The sequence below is a fragment of the Grammomys surdaster genome, unplaced genomic scaffold (assembly GCF_004785775.1).
Source record: "Grammomys surdaster isolate TR1022 unplaced genomic scaffold, NIH_TR_1.0 126028, whole genome shotgun sequence".
Taxonomy (NCBI): Eukaryota; Metazoa; Chordata; class Mammalia; order Rodentia; family Muridae; genus Grammomys; species Grammomys surdaster.
This window is the reverse complement of record NW_021620841.1, coordinates 4,688,684-4,708,907: the sequence shown is the minus strand read 5'-3', so window position 1 is coordinate 4,708,907 and position 20,224 is coordinate 4,688,684. Positions and strand designations below refer to the sequence as shown.

The 20,224-nt window shown below is 40.4% G+C and overlaps 1 protein-coding gene across 1 annotated transcript in view; it reads left to right on the top strand.

Moving 5' to 3' along the window:
- Positions 1–20,224, top strand: part of Syt1 (synaptotagmin 1) — a 502,043-nt gene that overhangs the window by 411,208 nt on the left and 70,611 nt on the right. The window contains exon 9 of the mRNA XM_028754572.1: positions 9,589–9,706. Within this exon, the coding sequence (XP_028610405.1) occupies positions 9,589–9,706 (118 nt within the window). The remainder of the gene's footprint in view (positions 1–9,588; positions 9,707–20,224) is intronic.

Here is a 20,224-nt window from a genome sequence, read left to right as displayed (position 1 = left end):
ATGATGTTCACTGGGATATAAACATTCTAAGGTGGGAGACTCAACTCTGCTTTATTCACTCAACAGAAATCCAAGCTATGCATCTTCTGCCCTCTTCAGCATGTAGCTGCCAAGGCCACTTAAAGGCCGTTGTCACACACAGGAGAGATCATGGGTCGCAAGTCTGGGGGACTGGTTCCATACACCATGCACATCACTCCATTCACATTCAAGTAACTAGGTGACATCTGAATTCAAGGAAATCACATGCTGTACATGTGGCCTTAACAGAGTGTCCAAGAGGAGAATGGTCTTTGATGAACGGCTAGCCATCTGTCCAGGGCTGAGTACTCAATAAACATGTGCGAACCATCCCCTAAATAGGATCTATGCATACAGATAAAGCAGAATCTACAGCTGTCCAAATCCAAAAGCTCAAAATCTAATCGAATGATTCCACAAATTGATATGTGATTCCAATGTAAATATATTTCAAAAGCACCCAAGCATGGCCTGATTTCGTGTGAACGGGCCTAGGTAAGTAAGGGAATTTTGAAATGAGGTCTGAAAGATGAGCGAATTTGTCCAGCTCAGAAAAGAATGGCAAGAGAACAGAATATGCCAAGCCAAGGTACCAGTTCATGTGAATGTGAGGGAATGCAGGTGACAGGCATACTTAGGGCAATGCAGAACAAGGCTCTCCCACTGTAGTAAGGAGGTGAACTTAAGCTGTGTAAGACGAGACTGAGGCGGAACCAGGAAACAGAACTTAGGGAATCTGGTAACATGGTCAGAACTTGAGTCTCCATTCCATGGAAAATGGGAACTTAGTTAAGGATTTTAAGTAAATTTCAAAAGTGACGGGTCAACTCTATGCCAGAAATGTATTTAAAGGCAACGAGTGAAAGATACTGAAATAAGTGGCCAAAGGAATGAGATGGTAATTTAACAGTTCAGACTACAAAAGAAGTTAGCAGTAAGTGGTAACTCCTGTTCCCCCGGCTGGGGCAGCTAGTTAGATGCTGGTATCCTTTGGTGATACAGAACAAATCAAGCTTGGTGATCTCTGGAGAACTGAGAATATCTGATCATAAATACAGAGTTTTGCGTTTGAGTCTAAGAGGTACAGAAGTTGAGTCTGAGGCCTGATGGGAGATGGAGGCTTCAGATTTAAATGTGGAAATCACCTCTGCATCATAAATTTCAAAACCTTACAAATCCCTGTTAATAGTAATCTTCCTACATGATTATGAAGAAAAGTGGGGCTCGAAGTGAGCTCTGAGAAGGGCAACAAGGGATGAGTGGCTGGAGAGGTTGAAAAGCCAAGCAACTGAGCAACAGAAATAATCAACAGAATGTGGATAAATAGAGGCAGCCACTATTTAATTTCTTTAATTATATTTGGCTGAAGAGAAGTGTAGTTGAGATGAGATGTTTTAATAATGCCAAGCACACCTATTTATGGGTCTCTACCTCCTCTATGCATACTAACTAATAAATCTAACATATAATTGAGGCACAAAGGGGTTAGTAATTTGCCCAAGGCTTAGCAGTGGCAGATTTATTAAGTGGCAAACCTGCAAACTGAACCTAAGCTGTCTGCCTTCAGAACCCGTGCCATTCCTCAGTGACTGAGGAACCTTCTATGGCACATTTCAATGTTGAATAAGACATTCCAAAGTGTATTTTTGTGTTCTGATAGGACGATATGTGCATATGTGGCCAATATTTCTGTATTTATATACAAATGGTAACATAGACTGTGGCTTGTCTACATACTATGTTATTGAAAACATTTCAATGAAACAATGAAATGAAAGTATGAGATTGAAAAAAAAATCTGAAGGTGAGCCTCTTAGTCTTCCCTTTCATCATTGGGTCACCTTTGACCTCCATAATGGAGACAATCAAAAACATGAGAGACAGGAGAGCCTTTAGTAGTGGTTCTCAACCTGTGCATCACACCCCCCATGAGGGTGGGGGTCACCTTATCAAATATCCTGTGTATCAGATATTTACATTACAATTCATAAGAGTAGCAAAATTACAGCTACAAAGTAGCAACAAAATAATTTTATGGCTAGGGGGTCACCACAACCTGAGGAACTGTATCAAAGGGTCACAGCATTAGGCAGGTCAAGAACCTTTAAGAACAAAAGTTTAAGAGTAAGAGTGAAGTGGGTGCGTTTTTGGTTTCTGATACTCTCTGAACAGTTTCCGAAAACTTGGTGGCTTAAAATGTGCACTTGTTAGCTCGCCGTACCGTAAAGTAGAGAGGACGCCAGGCAGTTAATACTAGGAGGAAAGTACAAACAGGAAAATCACGGAAACACATTTTCTCTGCTAGACGACTCTACAGCTATGCCATCCAGACTCTGCCATAGAGACCAGGAAAGTGGGACCTAGATAGCTAAGCAGCCATTTCAATGCCTTCTCGTTGAAACCACTCCTGATCTACCTGGATATTGTTTTAATGTTTAATTTTTTAATTATCATACAAGATATTAACTAGCATTATATCATTTTGGAACAAAGTATGTTTTAGTAGATTGTCTTTTCCTTTGTCCCCTGCTGCTCTAAATGATACTCCCTAGCCCCGCAATGCTTCATATTTTCCCAAAGTCCATGCCTAAACCAAGTATTATTTCTCTATTTTGTTAATTGATTCTGTATAATTTATTGACCAAAGGGCCCCAGGGACCAATACATCTCCATTAAATAAGTGCATAGTGAGCTAATGCCAATGGCTGGCCAGAGCTGCTTCCACTACCCTTTGCTGAACTATTACTTACTTTTAATAGACACGTTGGCTTTCTGTCTTTGAAATCCTTCTTTTAATCACACCAAACATCCACATTTTAGCTGTTAATCATTTCTAATAGGACTGCCTCTATTTCTTATTTAAAAACGTGCAGATATGAAGAAATTTTGGAAAATCTATTATATCACAAAGCATAAGTCTATTTCTCGTGACATCACTTGACTTTCACACTGTAAGAAGAGTCATGTATTTTAAGCTGATAAATGGTTCTAGGGCTTTGTGCATGTATCCCTGTGCCTAAAATGCTCATCGCCTGCGTGAGGTCCGTCTAGACTCTTCCTTCTGAGCCTTCATCTCAGCGCAAGGGAAGGCTCTTCCTGGACACTGTATACATTGCTAACTCATCTCCCCTACACTCTCTAGCTCTGGTTATAAGAAGAAAACCTGTCTTAAAGTGACATGTGAATATCAGGCACCTTTGGTAAAACTGCATTTGAGATGACTTTGAGAAACTGGGGATGATTACGCATGGAGGCAGGGGATTATCTTTAATTAAAGTATCTTTTTCTCCTTAGCTCTGTCACTAGATTTGAGGATGTTTCAAGGTTCCCTTCCCATATCACTCCTGCTGCATCTGTCCTGGGGTCAATACACTCCCTTGTTACTCATCTGGGTAGCCAGAGAGACTACATTGTAGGTTAGAATCCTATGGTAGGATTCAGTGATTATTCTGGATAAAACTGAATCAATGAAATCATATAAAATAATGTTTTATACAGTATCTTCACACACACACACACACACACAAAAAAAATGTTCAAAGGCATAAACAGACCCAGTCAACTAAGCAGGATAGCATACATTTGTACACTGGGAGAGATTTACTCCTTGTAGCCTGGGTACATTTCCTAACAACATTCATACTGTGACCATCTGGTCCATTAGTTGTAAATACTGATTTGGCAGAATCTTCAGGGGGTATGAGTATACTTGTGAGCACATCAGGAACTTGAAAAATCCTATTGCCCAAAGAACACATTACCTGTTATTACCTCATACGGCCTGTTATCCCATCCCAGAGGCCTTCTTTGGAGAACAACCAGGCATGGTGGTGCATGCCTTTAATCCCAGCACTTGGGAACTAGAGGCAAGTGGATCTCTGTGAGTTCAGAGCCACCATGGTCTCTATAGAGTATTCTAGGACAGCTAGGGATACATAGAGAGACCCTGTCTCAAAAAAAAAAAATGTCATGTGAACACTTTAATACATGTGCAAATGAAGAAAATGCAAATGGTCTGTGTTTCTATTTTTGAAAATTAGACCTCCATTTATTTCTCACCTCTAAATAGACTCCTAACCTTGGGGGCAAAGAAAATCTACTCATCCGAGTATCTGTTGCCAGTTGAACACAGAGAAAACTCTTCTTGCAATTAACATAAATAGTCTATGTCCTTTTAAAATGACATAGCACTGAGTCATTTTTTGGTACCTTTTAAAAACTCATTCAAAGGCAAATTGTTCCCAAAAAGGTATCTGAACTTAGCCCATTGTCAAAGGCCACCAAAGCAAAACCCTTTTCTTACATAGAAAATGAGGGCCAGTCCTGTAAGACCCATGAAAAATGTTCAATCGCAATCAAACCTTTTTGTCCGTTGGAGATGACCTTTGTTTTAATATCTATAATGCTTTTTCAGAAAGGAAGGGATTTGTGTAGCTGTCCATGGAATCATTAATTCGAGTCTGCTCTATTCGGTGGCTGCTTTAAAAAAAAAAAATCATGGCACGATCAAGCGGCTCAGAGCAAAAGTACCTTCTGATTGTCAGCTCCAAAGTTTAAAAGAGCAGGTTAATTTCTCCGAATCTCACAGTTGGAACTTTCTAACGCTAACTGGCAGCTTCCACCTAGTGATCAAGGCAATTCACGAAAATAAATTATACATAAAGCTGAAATCCCTAATAGTAATGAGGCCCCTTCGTGAGATAATCATACCAGCAAAAGCACTCATTTGTCAGCTGCTACTCGGCAGGATCTTGAAAATCGTGATGGAAGAACTTTACCCACAGAAGGATGTGGTTTCTAGCTTCATGGTAGAGTTAGCATGGCAGTTGTCTCGTACTAGGCACAAAGGAGAGTCATCCAGTAAACCTGATAGCTCACCTGTTGATGAAACTGACGCCAGTGTTGATAGAACACTAGCATCCGTGCTGTTTATAAAGCAGTAGACCAGTGAGCTTCTCCTTTCAATACATGCAGCCCGTAACTACTTAGAAGACCTCCATTGTATTCCTGGAACAAGGCATTAAACTTTCTACTACTGTAAAAATTCTAGTCCTTCCTCTTCTAGAGTCTACAGGTGGCAGCTGAACTCACATATGTAAAGAGGAAAAACTGAACGGCTGGACTCCGTGCTGCAGACTATACAAAAAATGGAACTGAATCTTCCAAACCTTAGCTTAGCCATCCATATACAATCTGCTTTGGGATTTGTAGGGACAGAAACTAAGGAATGTTTCATTGGGCATTTTCAAAAGTCCGACAGATGTGGTGAGGGCTTCATTTGAAAAGCAGCAGGGGCTAACTAATGGTTGGCATAGAGTATGGGCAAGAAGTCAAAGGGGTGTGTGTGATAGTGGAAGACGTAGTGAGGAGAGTGGCAAATGCCATGCTGGAGCTCATGCTGAAGGCAGTCAAGGCAGGTTATGATGCCAGTTAAAAAACAACGAGAACAATGCAGTCTGGTACACATTGACATCTGCAGAAAAAGACAGGTCAAGACGTAGGTGTTAGAGGAGGAGTCAGAGAGATGGAAGTTAGCCTCCAGGAAAAGGTCTTAGAAGGAACAGTTAAAAAGAAGGCATATACCGGGCGGTGGTGGCGCACGCCTTTAATCCCAGCACTTGGGAGGCAGAGGCAGGTGGATTTCTGAGTTCGAGGCCAGCCTGGTCTACAGAGTGAGTTCCAGGACAGCCAGGACTATACAGAGAAACCCTGTCTCAAAAAACCAAAACAAACAAACAAACAAAAAGAAGGCATATGCTGAACAGAGTGATCATTTTAAACAATGATGGAATACAAGGTAAATCATCAGTGGGGTTATTAGTTATCGTCACTTCACAGGTAGCGTTAAATGACCTTGCTTCAGTGTCCCATTGAGACCACCTCTCTGATTTTCTGTAACCTTTAGCTCTCAAATATCTACTTATAAAATGGACATGGTAACACCCGCTTCATGCGCTCTCGAGAAAATTGTAATTGTTTTTTCTTCTACATCTAGATTTTTATTTTTTTTTTACATTTCAAGAATGCATATTTTATTAATGTCTAAATCAATATTGCAACAGTTTACAATGTAATTATAATATAACATGCTAAATGAAAAATAACTTAAAAGGGTAATCCCCCACACACAGTGATACACCTACTCCAACAGGGCCATACCTTCTAATAGTGCCACTCCTTGGACCAAGCATATATAAACTATCTCATTCCACTCCCTGACCCCCATAGATTTGTTCAAATGCATGAAGCTATGGGGGCCAACGTAGCCATAGCATAATAAAAAAGTACATTTAGTCCAACTCCCAAAGTCTCCAAAGTCTATAGCAGTCTCAACAATGTTAAAAGTTCAAAGTTCAAGATCTCTTCTGAGATTCATCCAATCACTTATCTGTAATCCCCAAAGCAAGACAGGAAACCAGCTGGGCACACTCCAAACTCTGCATCTCCAGGGCTGATGTCTAAGTGGTCTTCAGATCTCCACTCCCCTTTCATCTCTATTGACTGCAGTAAAGTTCTTTTTCCTAGGCTGGTTCTACTCCCTGTTAGCAGCTTTTCTCAGCAGGTATCCCAGGGCTCTGGCATCTTTAACATCTTTGAGTCTCCAAGGCAACTTCAACTTCACAGCTCCAATTCTTCCTCTGTAGCATTCTAGGCTCTGGTTAATTCTACTCCACTGCTGCTGCTGTTCTTGGTGTTCATCCCATGGTACTGGCATCTCCAATACACTGGGGTCTTCCACTGCAACTAGGCTTCACCTATAGCCTCTCATAGGCTCTCATTATGGTGCCAAGCTTCAACTTCTTTGCATGACCTTTTCAGTCCTGGGTCATCAAATGCAACTGAGTCTGCATCTTCACCGATGGCCTTCCATGGCCTCTCACAGTACCAAGTCTCAGTTGCTCTTCATGTCCTCTTCATGTCTTTTTTTTCTTTCATTTTTTATTGGATATTTTATTTATATTTCAGATGTGCAAAATTGTAATTGTTAATGTGCCATAAGGATCTAAGATGGAGTCATAAAAATGTGGTGACATTTCTTGCCTTCTCCCAGGCAAGAGTTTGCCTCCATCTTGACATCAGAAATTGTACAAACTGGGGGAGGAGTGGTGACTAGCTTTAAAACAGCTGTTGATCAGAAGTAATTAAAACTTTGGAAACTCATTTCAGTTCATTCATGTAAAAATAATATTTAATTTGCTGTACTGGTTGATAATTTTTATGAGCCAATGAAAAAAAATTCCATATTAAAGCCTCTAAATTAATTCAGTGCAGATCTGTAAAGACTTTTAAAAATAAGTCCTTCTCTTCCTCTCTACCCTAAAATACCCACATTTGTTCTTTTCTGAACTCATTCTTCATCCACCCCAAAGGCTTAAAACCTCAGTGAATCTCACACATTTCTCCTTTATCCAAAATGCTGAGCTCTCGTTTGAAGCTAAATAGTACATAGACTCTTTAGAATCTTTTACATTCTCTGTGAGTCTTAAGACTGAAGAATGAAATGATCCTGCAAGAAAAATGACATGACATTTCTTCACTTGAAACAACTGGGAGCCTTCTGTGGTGCTGCATGCCTGTAGCTCTCTGTACTTGACAGACAGATGAGCAGCCAAGTCAAAGGTCCAAGGTCATCCTCAGCTGCAGTCGGTTTGAGGCCAGCCTCTGATACCTGAGTGCTCATGTCAAAACATTCCTATATATGAATGAATATGATATATGAAGTTCTTAAAGTTACCTGCAATTCTGAAGTTATGGGATGGAAGAAGAATAAGCATTAAGAAGAAAAATGGATATTTGGGATGAGACAGAAATATAGAACTGAGCTTATTTTAGCATCCTAAGTTATTCATGGATACTTAGTAATGAGTATCCATACAGTAATGAGCCATACAGAGATTTATGATCTAGGACAGGATAGTCATCTCTTGGAATGCCTGGCGAAGTAGTGAGAATAGTCTAGCCTGCAGTACAATGAGCTTACCAAGGAAATGAATATGAATAACAAAGAGATCCCTACACATAGAGCCCACCTCTAAATGACCGTTTCAAATAGCAATGTACATTTCTCTTCCCTCACCAAGTTTAGAGGAATCTGGCTGTCTTTTGTATTCATTTCTAAAATACTAATTCCAACTCTGTATCTTCAGAGACTATGACAAATAATATATTCTACTAAGTCACATAATATGTCAATTGAGTGTCAGAGTGACCAAGCATACAGAGTGACTCTGATACAAGGAACCCGACCAGCCACAGGGAGCTATGCTGTCTGTGATTCAAAACATGGCTATTTCCAAAATGTTTTTGTACTTATTTTTTTTTTCGCAAAGGTGAGGTATTGTGATAGCCATGAAAGGACTTTTTCATTAGGGAAGGCACCGACAGGTGGGAGAATTAAACTGTCTACACAGGAATATGAAAACAATGTTCTCATCAACCTAGAAGCATGTTGTCAGACACTACAGGGATTCCACAAATAGGAGAACTGGGCCACAAACACACGTGGTGTCGCTTTCAATAGGGCATTAGTTAATCGTGGAAAGACAGGCTGGTGTTCTCTCTCCCTCCTTCCCCTCGACTCACCTACAAAAAAAAAAAAAAAGCAAAACAAAACCACACTCTTTCTTCTTTGAAATATGAATATAGTAAGTACCTCTACAAAAAAAAATTTATGTTTCCTTACACTGTTACATTATATCAAGGGTGGTATTTTCACATAGGAGACTGGCTCATTTAGCACATATGTCTAGCTACAGATAAGGCCACAATGAAAAGACTTAGGGTATCAGTAGTTTCTATATACTTTGTACGTTGCAAGTCTTTCCTAAGAAGTCTGACACAGGTATTTCCCTCTTCTCTTCAGAATCAAAACTTAGATTTGGGGAGGGAAAAACATTAAGAAATGAACTCTGGTGGGCCACCTGCATTGTGGTTCAATGTTACAGCTTTCCAGCCTGCTACTAGATTTTTACAAACTTAAGGATAAAGGCAAAGAAAGACTTGCCTTGAAATGAATAAAACCAAAACATACAAAAACTCACACTTGAGTGCATTTATGTGATGAGACTTTCGGACTCTTTCAACAATAAATAGAATTTAGCTGAACAAAGATATCTTTCTTCCCAAGTCCCTAAACATAGGCTTTAAGATATAATCTTATTTGATAGGGGAAAAAACAAACACTGAGATGGGTCGATTCTAATAAAAAAAAATAAAATAAGTAAACCATACAGCGCTCTTTAATAAAGCAAGGGGATTTTAGAGAGAGTTTTGCAGTATTCAGTGCCGTCTCAAAGGCAGTCATCTTGGTCTCATTTCCAGAATTATAGACATATTCTATTGGATATTAAAGTGTAAGTGGTTTTTTTTTCAAAAGCTGAAGTAGATAATCTTGAAAGAGAAAAGACTGGTATCGTATAAAATGACCACTATAAAAATGCCCCTGGACTTTAAAGTCTTCAGACTCTAACCATCCTAACCATCCTCTTGAGGAAATCACAATGTCTAAGACCTAACAGTTCAACTTCACTTGAAGACTCCCTAATACCTCTTTATTGGTTTTCATAGCAAGAGAAACTGGGTGACATCTGCTTCTCCCTCCGCTACGTCCCTACTGCCGGCAAGCTGACTGTTGTCATTCTGGAAGCCAAGAACCTGAAGAAGATGGATGTGGGTGGCTTATCTGGTGAGTGCACAGTGGCTATTGATTGTTGGAAACAATGTTTCACCGTGGGTACCGAATGCACAGCTCTCATGCTGGGCTCCCTGCTCCTTAATTGATCGCAGCTCTCTTTCCTATGGAGCTGGAAGCAGTGTCAGAATTCAGCCAACGCAGGGCCCCAGGAAGCCACTCTCAGTTTATTGAAATTGGCAAAGAAGATGAAATCTATTTTCCTTCTCCATAGCCAAAGTATCAGCTGTCATTTCTATGTCATTGAAAGCTAAAATTTTGGCTTCTTGTTTGAAAGGCAATGCCTGTGACAAATTATAGTTTTGAGGATTTTTTAAATTCACCCTCAGTATTAAAATTTCTATTTTACCTGAGACTTATTAATTGGGTATTTGCTAACCTGACATAATTTTTATAATGCTTTTATTCAAATCTATACAACTGTCTTTGTCTGAGATGAAAGCCAAGAGCAGTTCACATAATTCTTTTAATCCTACAGCTTAAGACGAGGGTGGAAGAAGGGAGGCATTGGGTTTGAAAGTTCTATGTAACCCAAGCAGATCATAACAGGAACTCTTCCACAAAGTAAAGTCAGCTCAAGGACGTGTTGCGCCCAGGTCTGAGCATAATTTTTTTCCTCCTCTGTGTGGTTAAATCAATTATCATTTTAATGTTCCAGTAAATCATTAAGGTGTGAGGGAATCTCCTGACACGCCACAAGGTCATCACAAACAGATAACAGTTGTCCTTGTTTCTAGCTATGGAGTTTCAACAGACATGAGTCTTTCTTCTGTGTTTTTGTTTTGTTTTGTTTCTGATTACAAAAAGAAAGAAACACTGTAAACATTACACGAATGCCGCATACTGAGTTTATACTGTGAAACAAAACAGCTAAAAACGGTTGAGGCTAAATTCTACCCCATGATTTAACAGTCAAATCTCACGCTATCTACATCTCTGTATGAATAAGGGAACTTGAAGAACCTATATCCTTTTTCATGTCCCTAAGACCTTACTTAATGTCTTGCTTCATTTCTAGTGACATCCATTTGTACCTCGAAAGCAATCAGCATAGTTCTTCCTAAACATATGTAAAATATCTTGTGTGCTTATTGGTAAAACCAATGCACTGAAAAGTAGTTAAAATTTTGCAGTTATAGTTTCCTCCCACATCTCTTGAGGAGACTTAAGAGAGCTTTGACCTCTCTCTCGTTTTAGCTAAGTAGCCATGTCCTGTTAGAAGTGTATCTGTAGCACTCATGTCTGTCCCCAAGCACATCAGACATCCATGGGAGTTGCCACCTCTGATCAATGCTTCCCTAGTGTCCCGGCTAATTGAGCTCCACAACAGCTTCAAGCAACCATGTTCTGGCTTTCTTCTGAGACTTATAGAGGACTTCCATCACCATGGACAGCTACTTCAGCTCATCCTTCACCAAGACTGCTGTCCCTTTCTGTCTGGCTTCTTTGCCTGCCAGCCAGCCAGCCAACCCTTTCTGCAGAATGGAAACATCTAGCAGGATCTATCTGAGTGCTTACAGTCACAGGCATGGACACAGGCTCACAGCTAGCACCAAGGACAACTCCCAGCCTGTCACAGTAGCCGAACTATTGGGCCATAAAAAAGGCACACCCAAAGGTCAGATCTAGTTCCGAACTCATCAGTGTGTCGTCTTTTTTTTTTCCTAAAGAAAGGCAGGAAAATTATAGTAGCTTCAGAACCCACAGAACCTAGATCCACCCCCATATTCGAATTACCTGGAATGATTATAATCATTAACAAACCCTAATTTTAAGGGCTTCCTGCTGCCTGTAGAATTAAATCATAATTACGCTAATCACCTAATGTAGACACTTTCAAGCTATGCTGTTCTGCATCTCATTTTAGCCGATGGACCAGCACACTCATCTCATAGCAAGCCATGGAACGTGCTGCTTCCGTTCTTACACAATTCTCTTCATCTGGAATTCTCTCTCTTTTAACAATGTCCAGCTAAATCCAACTCATTCTTCAGGCCCAGCTGAACTCGTATCCCTTCCAGTTCCTCAACCAATGTGTACCATGACTCTACCGTGAGTCAGACATCACGCAGACCACTGGGTCCACAATTGTGGATAAAACAGTCCAGAGACCCTGTGCTTATGCACTGTTCCCGTTAACGTAAGGAGACAGACAACGAGCCAAGAAATTAATAAAGCACACAGTGCCCTGAGATGCCATAAGCCATAGGTAGAAATGAAACAAGGAAGTTGAGTAAGCCATGTTAGGGAGGTTTTTTTTTTTTTAATGAGATCAGGAAAGATCACATGAGTGAGTGACATTCCAGGTGACAATAGGGCAGAGGTGGAGACTAAGCCAAGGATCCATATGGGGAACCAGAAGGTTTGCTGTGGTAGGGATGCTGTTGGAATACCTTTTCTTATCCATCCAGCAGAACCAATCTTTGTCTTTTTAAACTGCCCCTAGCAGCTGGTTTACAGTCCTCAAACACCAGACTTCTTTCTCACTAGACTGTTCTGTATTTATGTCTCCCACAATGCTCTCACCGACAGGTGGCACTGCACATAGCTGCAGAATGAATAATGAATTATTTACAGAGGTGCTGTGGCCTGAAAAACAAGTCTTGCATTTCAAATTTGCTTAACCTACTTATCATTAAAGCAATTTTAAGGATGTGAATGAGTTGCCTCAGAGTAAGAGGACCTACGTACAAAGAGACCTCAACTATATAAGATCTCACTCCAAGCAATTCAAATGCCAAACTAGATTTGCCAGAAATGGCTTGTTAACTGGAACCAAAGCTGGCTCTTCTGCCAGAGTTAAAACCACAACTCTGCCACTACTGACAATCTGACTTGTTTGGGGGTCTTAGAGCTCAAACGCTATACAGGCTCTAGCAGAAAGCCATGCATATTGACATTGGACAGATGATTTCTTTCTTCTAAGCCTCTGTTGACAAAGTAGAAGTACTAAGCAGACTCCATTAGTGAGCATATTGTGAGAGAGAAAAAAGGGAGAATTAAACTTAAGTGCTTACCAAATATCACTGTGACTGTTCCAATTAGTAACTTTATCAAAGCTGAAAAAAATGTGAAATCAATGGACCAGCTAACCTGCTGCTTGATTTGGTGGGGAGTATTGGGGGGGAGGGGAGGGACCTGCCGAGACTCAGCTATTTGATTGACATGCCAGATCAGTTCTGGATAATCAGGAGGCTAGGTTTTCTACAGACTCGGAGTGAATTCAAAATTAGCAATGGATCAATAAAACATGAAAAAAATGGCAACTAGACACTTTAAACATACTTTTCTTACTAGTTTCTGGCAATATCCGGCAATTTCTTTCTCACTGTGTTTATTCAAAATGGACAGCATAAGGATTTTGCCTGTATCGTATATCCATATTGCAAATAATCAAAGTTCCTGCCTTCCATCCTCACAGGGCAAGTGTAATTGGGCTATTCATAATTCTGCAGCAGTTTAATTTTTTTACATTTAGACGTTCATTTGGGAACTTTTTACATGAGTACTTACATAATTCTACCCCATCCCCCACCCCCAACTCCTCCCATGTCCTCCGCTTAAATTCCCAACCTTGTCTTCCTTAATTACTATACCTATATATGTAAATACATAGATATGTACCTATATATGTAATTGATTAATTAACCCTAAAAATGAATGAGCCTCCCTTTTCTATTTTCTATTCATGAATATTAGAAAAAGAAATTTTTAGATTCTGAGAAAGACGAGGCGTTGGAGGAATCGAGAGTTCCTCATTCCTAACGTGAGATGTTTCTAACACACCATCTAGCTTTTCCCACATACCCATCTTCAAGATGGACAGCATGGCTCCTAGGGGCCTCCACCATCTGGAACTGAACCACAAAAGTCCTCAGAATAGGTAAGACTAAAAATGGAGCAAGTAAGGGTTGTTGGAAATTAGAGCATTCTTAGAAACTTGTGGGGGGGGAGGAGTTGGTAAGTCAAAATCCCTGGGAATAGTTTCAATTAGCTCTCCCTTTCTTATCTCCTCAAAAATCGCAAGTGGATTCTCTCTTCTCATCTGAGGCTTCTGGCAAATCGTCCTCCTTGCCTGGCTCCACGTTAAACAGAACGTTGCACCACAAGGCTCTTCTCATCCTGGTTCCCTGTAGTGAGCACACACACCATCCTTGCAGATTTTTTTTTCTGTAATTTCACAGCTAGAAAACTGTGTCCATATTAAAAAGAGACAAAAAGTGTGCGGTCCCACTCCCTTGATGAAGCTTAAATTCACCCAACTTTGAGAGAGAGAGAGAGAGAGAGAGAGAGAGAGAGAGAGAGAGAGAGAGAATGAGAATGAATATCACAGCACCACAAGCATGGGGGAAAGAAGGTTCGGGAAACCCAGGTGAATCATCTGTTCCAATGGTGCTGATGAACATTAAGGAGAAAGAGAGGAGGCTAAGAGAGGAATCAGGTGGATACTGAGAGGGCTGAGTCGCAACAGCAGCTGAGCAAGCTATGGTTAAAGCAGTGGCTCTCAACCTGTAGGTCAGAACCCTTTTGGGGTTCAAGTGACCTTTTCGCAGGGGTCACATATCAGATATATACATTATAATTCATGGCAGTAACAAAGCTACAGCTATGAAGTTGCACAGAAACAATTTTATTTCAGTGGGATTGAGAGTCATAACTGTATTACTATATTTAACTGTATTAAAAGGTCACAGCATTAGGAAGATGTAGAACCACCGGTTTCAAGTGTCCTCTATTCATAATTTTTCTACCGCATTTCAACCATGTCCTCTTCCGGTGTCTTCTTCCTGGCTGTCCCCATCCAAGCTTACCGCTAGCATTGTGACAAGCCAGCGGTGGCTAGAACATACTGATCCCAGAACTCATGGTGCCGAGGCAGGAAGATCTGAGTGTGTCTGATCTTCCAGAATGAGATCCTACCTCTAAAAGAGGAAGTCATTTGATTAGCGAACACATAAATGAGTAAGAACAAACTGCCTAGCTGCAGGAGATCTCTATTCCAATTAAAGAGCACAGTGGACTTGAAGAAGGTGAGGGAGTAAAGAGTTGAGACTGATGCTGTAAGAGATCAGTGTGTGGCTCAGTGAGTTACATGCACACAGATACACATACACACACGCACATGCCCAAACATACGAATTCTTTATCATCAGCTGGTATATTTTAACTGTTTATTACTTTGTTTGTTCTTGATCTACTTTTCCATCATCCTACAAGTATAATTTAGGAAATAGAGCCACATTTAAGCACTCACGAGTGTTCAAAAGGAACAGCTAGCCTACTCCCAGGCACCCATTAGAGTCGATATAGAAACCATAAGCAGCAGAGAGAAATTGGTCCTTCAGGCCAAATTTATCAGCGGGCATTTTGACTGACTTGATTAGAATCATCAGGAGACAGGTTAAAACAAGACCCACCTCAGAGCCCATTCTAGGGGAAAACCTAGAGTTTTCAACAAGCCCACTCCCATGGTTCTTATTCATCTCAAACTCAAAAAAAAAACAAAACAACAACAACAACAAAAAAAACCACTTAAAAGCTTAGATGGTACATCATGATTTTAACTAAGGTTTGTATCAGCCATGTCTTAAGAAAGAGTTTTGTTGTCAATAATATAGGGGGAAAAAAATACACCCTTTGATTTATATACAAGAATTTTTTCAAATAAAAGGTTACATTTCTTTTAGGGCTCTAGTTTCTCCTTCCTGAAAAGTGTGAATATTTTGTCTTTTTCCTCCTTAAATTCTTTCAGTGAAGAGGAGACAAAGACAGATGTTCCCTTTACAGGTTCTACAGTCATTTTCCAGTGTCCTTGACCACCTTCCTATGTATCCATCTATTGGTAATGAAAGCATTACGAAGAAAACCGCTCCAAATTCAATTGACTTGAACTAAAAGCCACTAGTCTGGGAGCTAGGCCAATAAATAAACAGGCAGAAACTTATTTGAGCCAATTAGATAGGGATATGCAAATTAATTGGCCATGATATCAGGGTCAAGCAATAATATGCAAATACACTGGCTTCTTATTGAGCTAATGGGACAGGAATATGCATAATAAGTTGGCAGTGATGTCAGAAGCTTCATCATAATTTTAGGCTTGAATGTTACAATGTAAAATTAATTCTGCAACATTTCAAAATCCTTAATTATAATGTTGATAAAAATAATAGGAAGCTCTGAGAAGGGAACAGACTGTTCTAAAAAGGAAACGACAATTCTTGAAATGGCATGGTTCTAGAAACTGAGTTATTAAAAAGAATTCTAAAAGGGTAATAGTCAAACCCAATGCAAAATGAAAAGTAGGCACAGTTGCTAATGCGAGAAAATGAAGACTCATGCAATGCCTGAAGGACCCAACAGTTTTCCGGAAGGAGAAGGAGACATAGACGGACCCTGGGACCAGTTAAAATCAAGTGGCAGGCTGAGATAACACTTGATTGACAATGGTGAGCACAGCGTTCCCTCTAAGCCCTGTGGCCATCAGGTATGTTCCAGCGACTCAGCACATACCACCTGAGTTCCCACTGCATGCCAGGCACCACGCCTGTTCTCAGCCTTGTGAGTTCAGACACTGGCACAGCACAGTGGAGGTCGGTTCTGTTTTAATGCCCTATGCGTGTTAACTAACTTAATCCCTATTTCCAAAACGTGGATGCAGACTCCGTTCAAAGCTCTTTTAGTGATGGAACCAACCACAGGTCGTTAAACAGCTTGCTCAACATCACAGATCTTGAGTTTGGCACTGCTAGGACATCAACATAGCCCATCTTCACACTCCATTAAGAAAACGTGACTTTCATGTCCCACCAGAGTCAACCTGAAGAGCTGATGACTAACTACATTACTGATTGAAAGACATTAAGACTTAAACTTGATTTCAAATATCCCTTAATCCCAAACAGAAATTCCATTAAGGGAATCCCTAATATAAAGTACTTGGTCAGTTGCTTAGGGTCACATGGTTACTTACACAGCAAAGTGGAATTAGCGAGTCCATAAGACTAGATACCGGATGTTAATCGACTCCTTTGTTCCTTGGATATAAGTTGACATGTTATTTTAATATTTAATTCTTTGCACACAAAAGAGAATACGGTTCAAAACAGTGACCCTCCAGCCCTATCAGAAGCACAATAGAAGCTAGGGTGTCGAACAGGATGGAAGGGAGTTGAACCATAAGGAATATGAGTACTTTTTAGGTTGGAAAAAAAAAGTCTAATGAAAATGTTTCCTACTATTCATTTTATCGGTTGCTGTTCCTAGGAGGGAGTAAGTAGCACTTCTAGAAAGTAAACAGTATAACAGGATTACAGATGCTTCCTAACCCCTGAAAATTGGCTGCTACAAGATTTGGTGGCTCCAAGTTACAGATTTAAATATTAAAATATTTTAATTGAACCGAAAGTAATTGACAAGAAATTGAATTGGCAATGAACTCGTTCACATGAAAGACAAGATGAGCTGGGAAATACTAAAAGACTAATCCATAGACAGAGATGTAGAAATGATGCTTTCCAAAGCCCCTGATAAGTTTCCTACTCACTTTGAAACCTCCCACTTTGGATATTCCCAAACACTGACCTGTGGAACCCAATGAGTAATTAAAAAAATCTCTAAACGCAAGTGCAACATGCAACATGTGCGAACCCAAATCTGTAACATGAGCAAACACAAAACAGAAAACAAGCTATAGTATGTATATTATCTATTCCTCAAGAGGTCCACACATTGAAAGCTCACTCTTTGGCCTGTGGTGCTACTGAGGAGGACCAAGATGGAACCTTTAAATCATAGGCCCTAGTGCTAGGGTAAGTAGGCTATTGGAATTCAAGACCCTTCTCCTTGCTTACCAGCTGCCATGTGATGGACAGCTTTGGCTCCCATGTGTTTTCTGCTGGGATGTTCTAGCTCACCCCAAACCCAAAGTCAATGGAGACAACCAACTGTGCCATGGAGCTTCCAAAACAGGAGCCAAAAATAAACCTTATAAGTTGTATATTTCAACTGTTTTGTCATGGAAACAGAAAGTTACCACATATTTCATTATGAGAAAAAAAAATCTTAGAAACAAGTCACTAAAAGGGAAAATCCAAATTAGATGCTAGAATTAAAGAGTCAATGTAGGATTGGTGCTATTTGCCAGAAGATTCTATAAGGATGAGATAGAAATACCCTGCATGGAGTACACATAGGTATGGCCACCCACCTCAAAACAGACAGCATTGTTCAATGACTAGCCAACTTAGAAGGGCAGCTTGGACAGAGGGGATCAAGGGACTGTCTATGAAGATAGGCTAAGAAGTTTAGGACTTTGTAGTCTGGGAAAGGAAAGCAGAGCGTAGGCATGATTAAAGTCTTAAGATCCTAAAAGCAGAGCGTAGTGATGCCTACCTGCCTACTCCACAATGCTTGATTTAAGAGGTGACCTTGATGTTTAAAAGAAAAAAAAAAGATGAAAAGAAGGGCCACTCAGGGTGATCTCAAAGGTACCTTTCCACTCAAATTCTTTGTCCATTTTTCTTTGCCTTATAGTTGGGTGGCAAACACTTAGTCGAGGATCTGGGACAGACAGAAATATAAGACGGAAATCAATAGATGAGGGTTTTCTGTGTCATGGACTTAAAAATGGACTTTGTTAAGCCTTTTATGTTATCCCATCAGAACCCCCTCCCATGGCACCTTTGCATGAGGACCCCTTAGAAGCTCCCCAGCTCTGTACCACACTGTCTAGCCCAGATGACTGTGTGACTGCATTGTTTATTTCACATAACCATCCCGTCCCCTTCTCGAACATTCAGTACACAGAAAAGGAATGGAGAGGTTTAGAATCTCAAGTAGCTAACTAGAATAACATAAGTTTTCCCAAATACTTCTTTTTTAAAAAACATTTAGCAGAAGTCAGTGTTATCTCTCTCTTCCTTTTGTAAGGTATAAGAAATCTATTAGCAAAGCCTACAACATCTTAAGAATAGAGGCAGCCTGTGTTTGGATCGCCTAGAAGTTCAAGGATGAATCTTTCTATCACTCAGCAGTTAAGAGCCCACCAAGCTCTTCCTAAGGACTTAAACTCGGCAACCAGCACTCATATTAGATTTCTTCCTGCTTTCTGGTCTTCAAGGGCACCAAAGCACATGGAATACAAATATGCAGACCCACCCACATAAAGGAAAATAAATCTTTAAAAGAACGAATCATCGTATTATAAAAAGGTCCATGCATTGTAGCAGACACCTGGAATCTCATCACCCAGGAGACAGAGGCAGAAGGATCAGGAGTTCCAGGCCACCATGGGCGCTAGAGTAAGAGCCTGTCTAAAATAACAACAAAAACTGGTTATTTTCTAGCCGTTTCTACTTGTGTGTATTTGTATGTGTGGTGCATGTATGTATGTGTTAAAACACATAAATGGATACATATATGTATAGAGGCCAAGAGTTGAGATTGAATGTTTCTCTCACTAGCTCTCATCCTATATATTCAGTGAGGGTCTCTCACTTGAACCTAGAGCTTGATCCATTTTGCCCGTTTAAGTAGCCATCTTGCCCGGAACATTCGTATCTCTGCCTCCCAAGTACTAAGATTAGAGGCAGGTTGCCATACCCAGTTGGCTTTACATGGGAACTGGGGATCCAAATGCAGTTCATAGGCTTGCATCCCAAGTTCTCCCCAACCCATCTCCACTTTTAAGAGAACATACTCCTTAACCCTCACTCCTCATTTCATGCACAGATGCATTAGTCTTTCCTCCTTCATTGTCATGCCACATGCCTTCCTAAAGCCTACTGGAAACACAGTTTCAACTTGGTCTCCCACTCTCACATACATATCACATACATGTTACATGAACAAACCTCATCTAGCCAGGCACAAATATCAAAGCTCTACCAATCTGCTGGGTTTCTCTCTCTCTCTCTCTCTCTCTCTCTCTCTCTCTCTCTCTCTCTCTCTCTCTCTCTCTCTTTCTCCTGACTGTTCTGACATAATTTTTCTTCTTCTAAGTAGAATTCTTTTGGCAACATACAGCAGGACTATCACAGCAATACCTTGAGAAACAAAGCTATAAAGTGTAATTTTTGAGATAAATTGGATATATTAGCAAGCATCTTCGGAGATTTTATGTAATTCTCATTTTATTCTTTCTCGATCAGCCTTAATGGCTTCAAAATAGAGTGGCATACTCTCCTCAAGAGATAAGAGTTGCACAGACATAAACACATTACTGTAGTTACCCCCTCAGTGGTCATAAAGACATTCTCCATGGAAGGGGTGAAGAAGGCACAGAATAAATCCCTGATCTTGTCCTTTGCCCAGGGTAAGAGGAGGAGGCCAGGATTCAGTATGAAATGCCTACTACTTTATGGACTGACATCCTCAGATGGCAGGGTCAGAAGAACATAGCAACCACTGCCTTTGTGACATTCAAAAGCCCTTACTTTGGCTGTGTGCTATTCTCAAGGGCTTCCTATTGTTCTCTCTCTCTCTCTCTCTCTCTCTCTCTCTCTCTCTCTC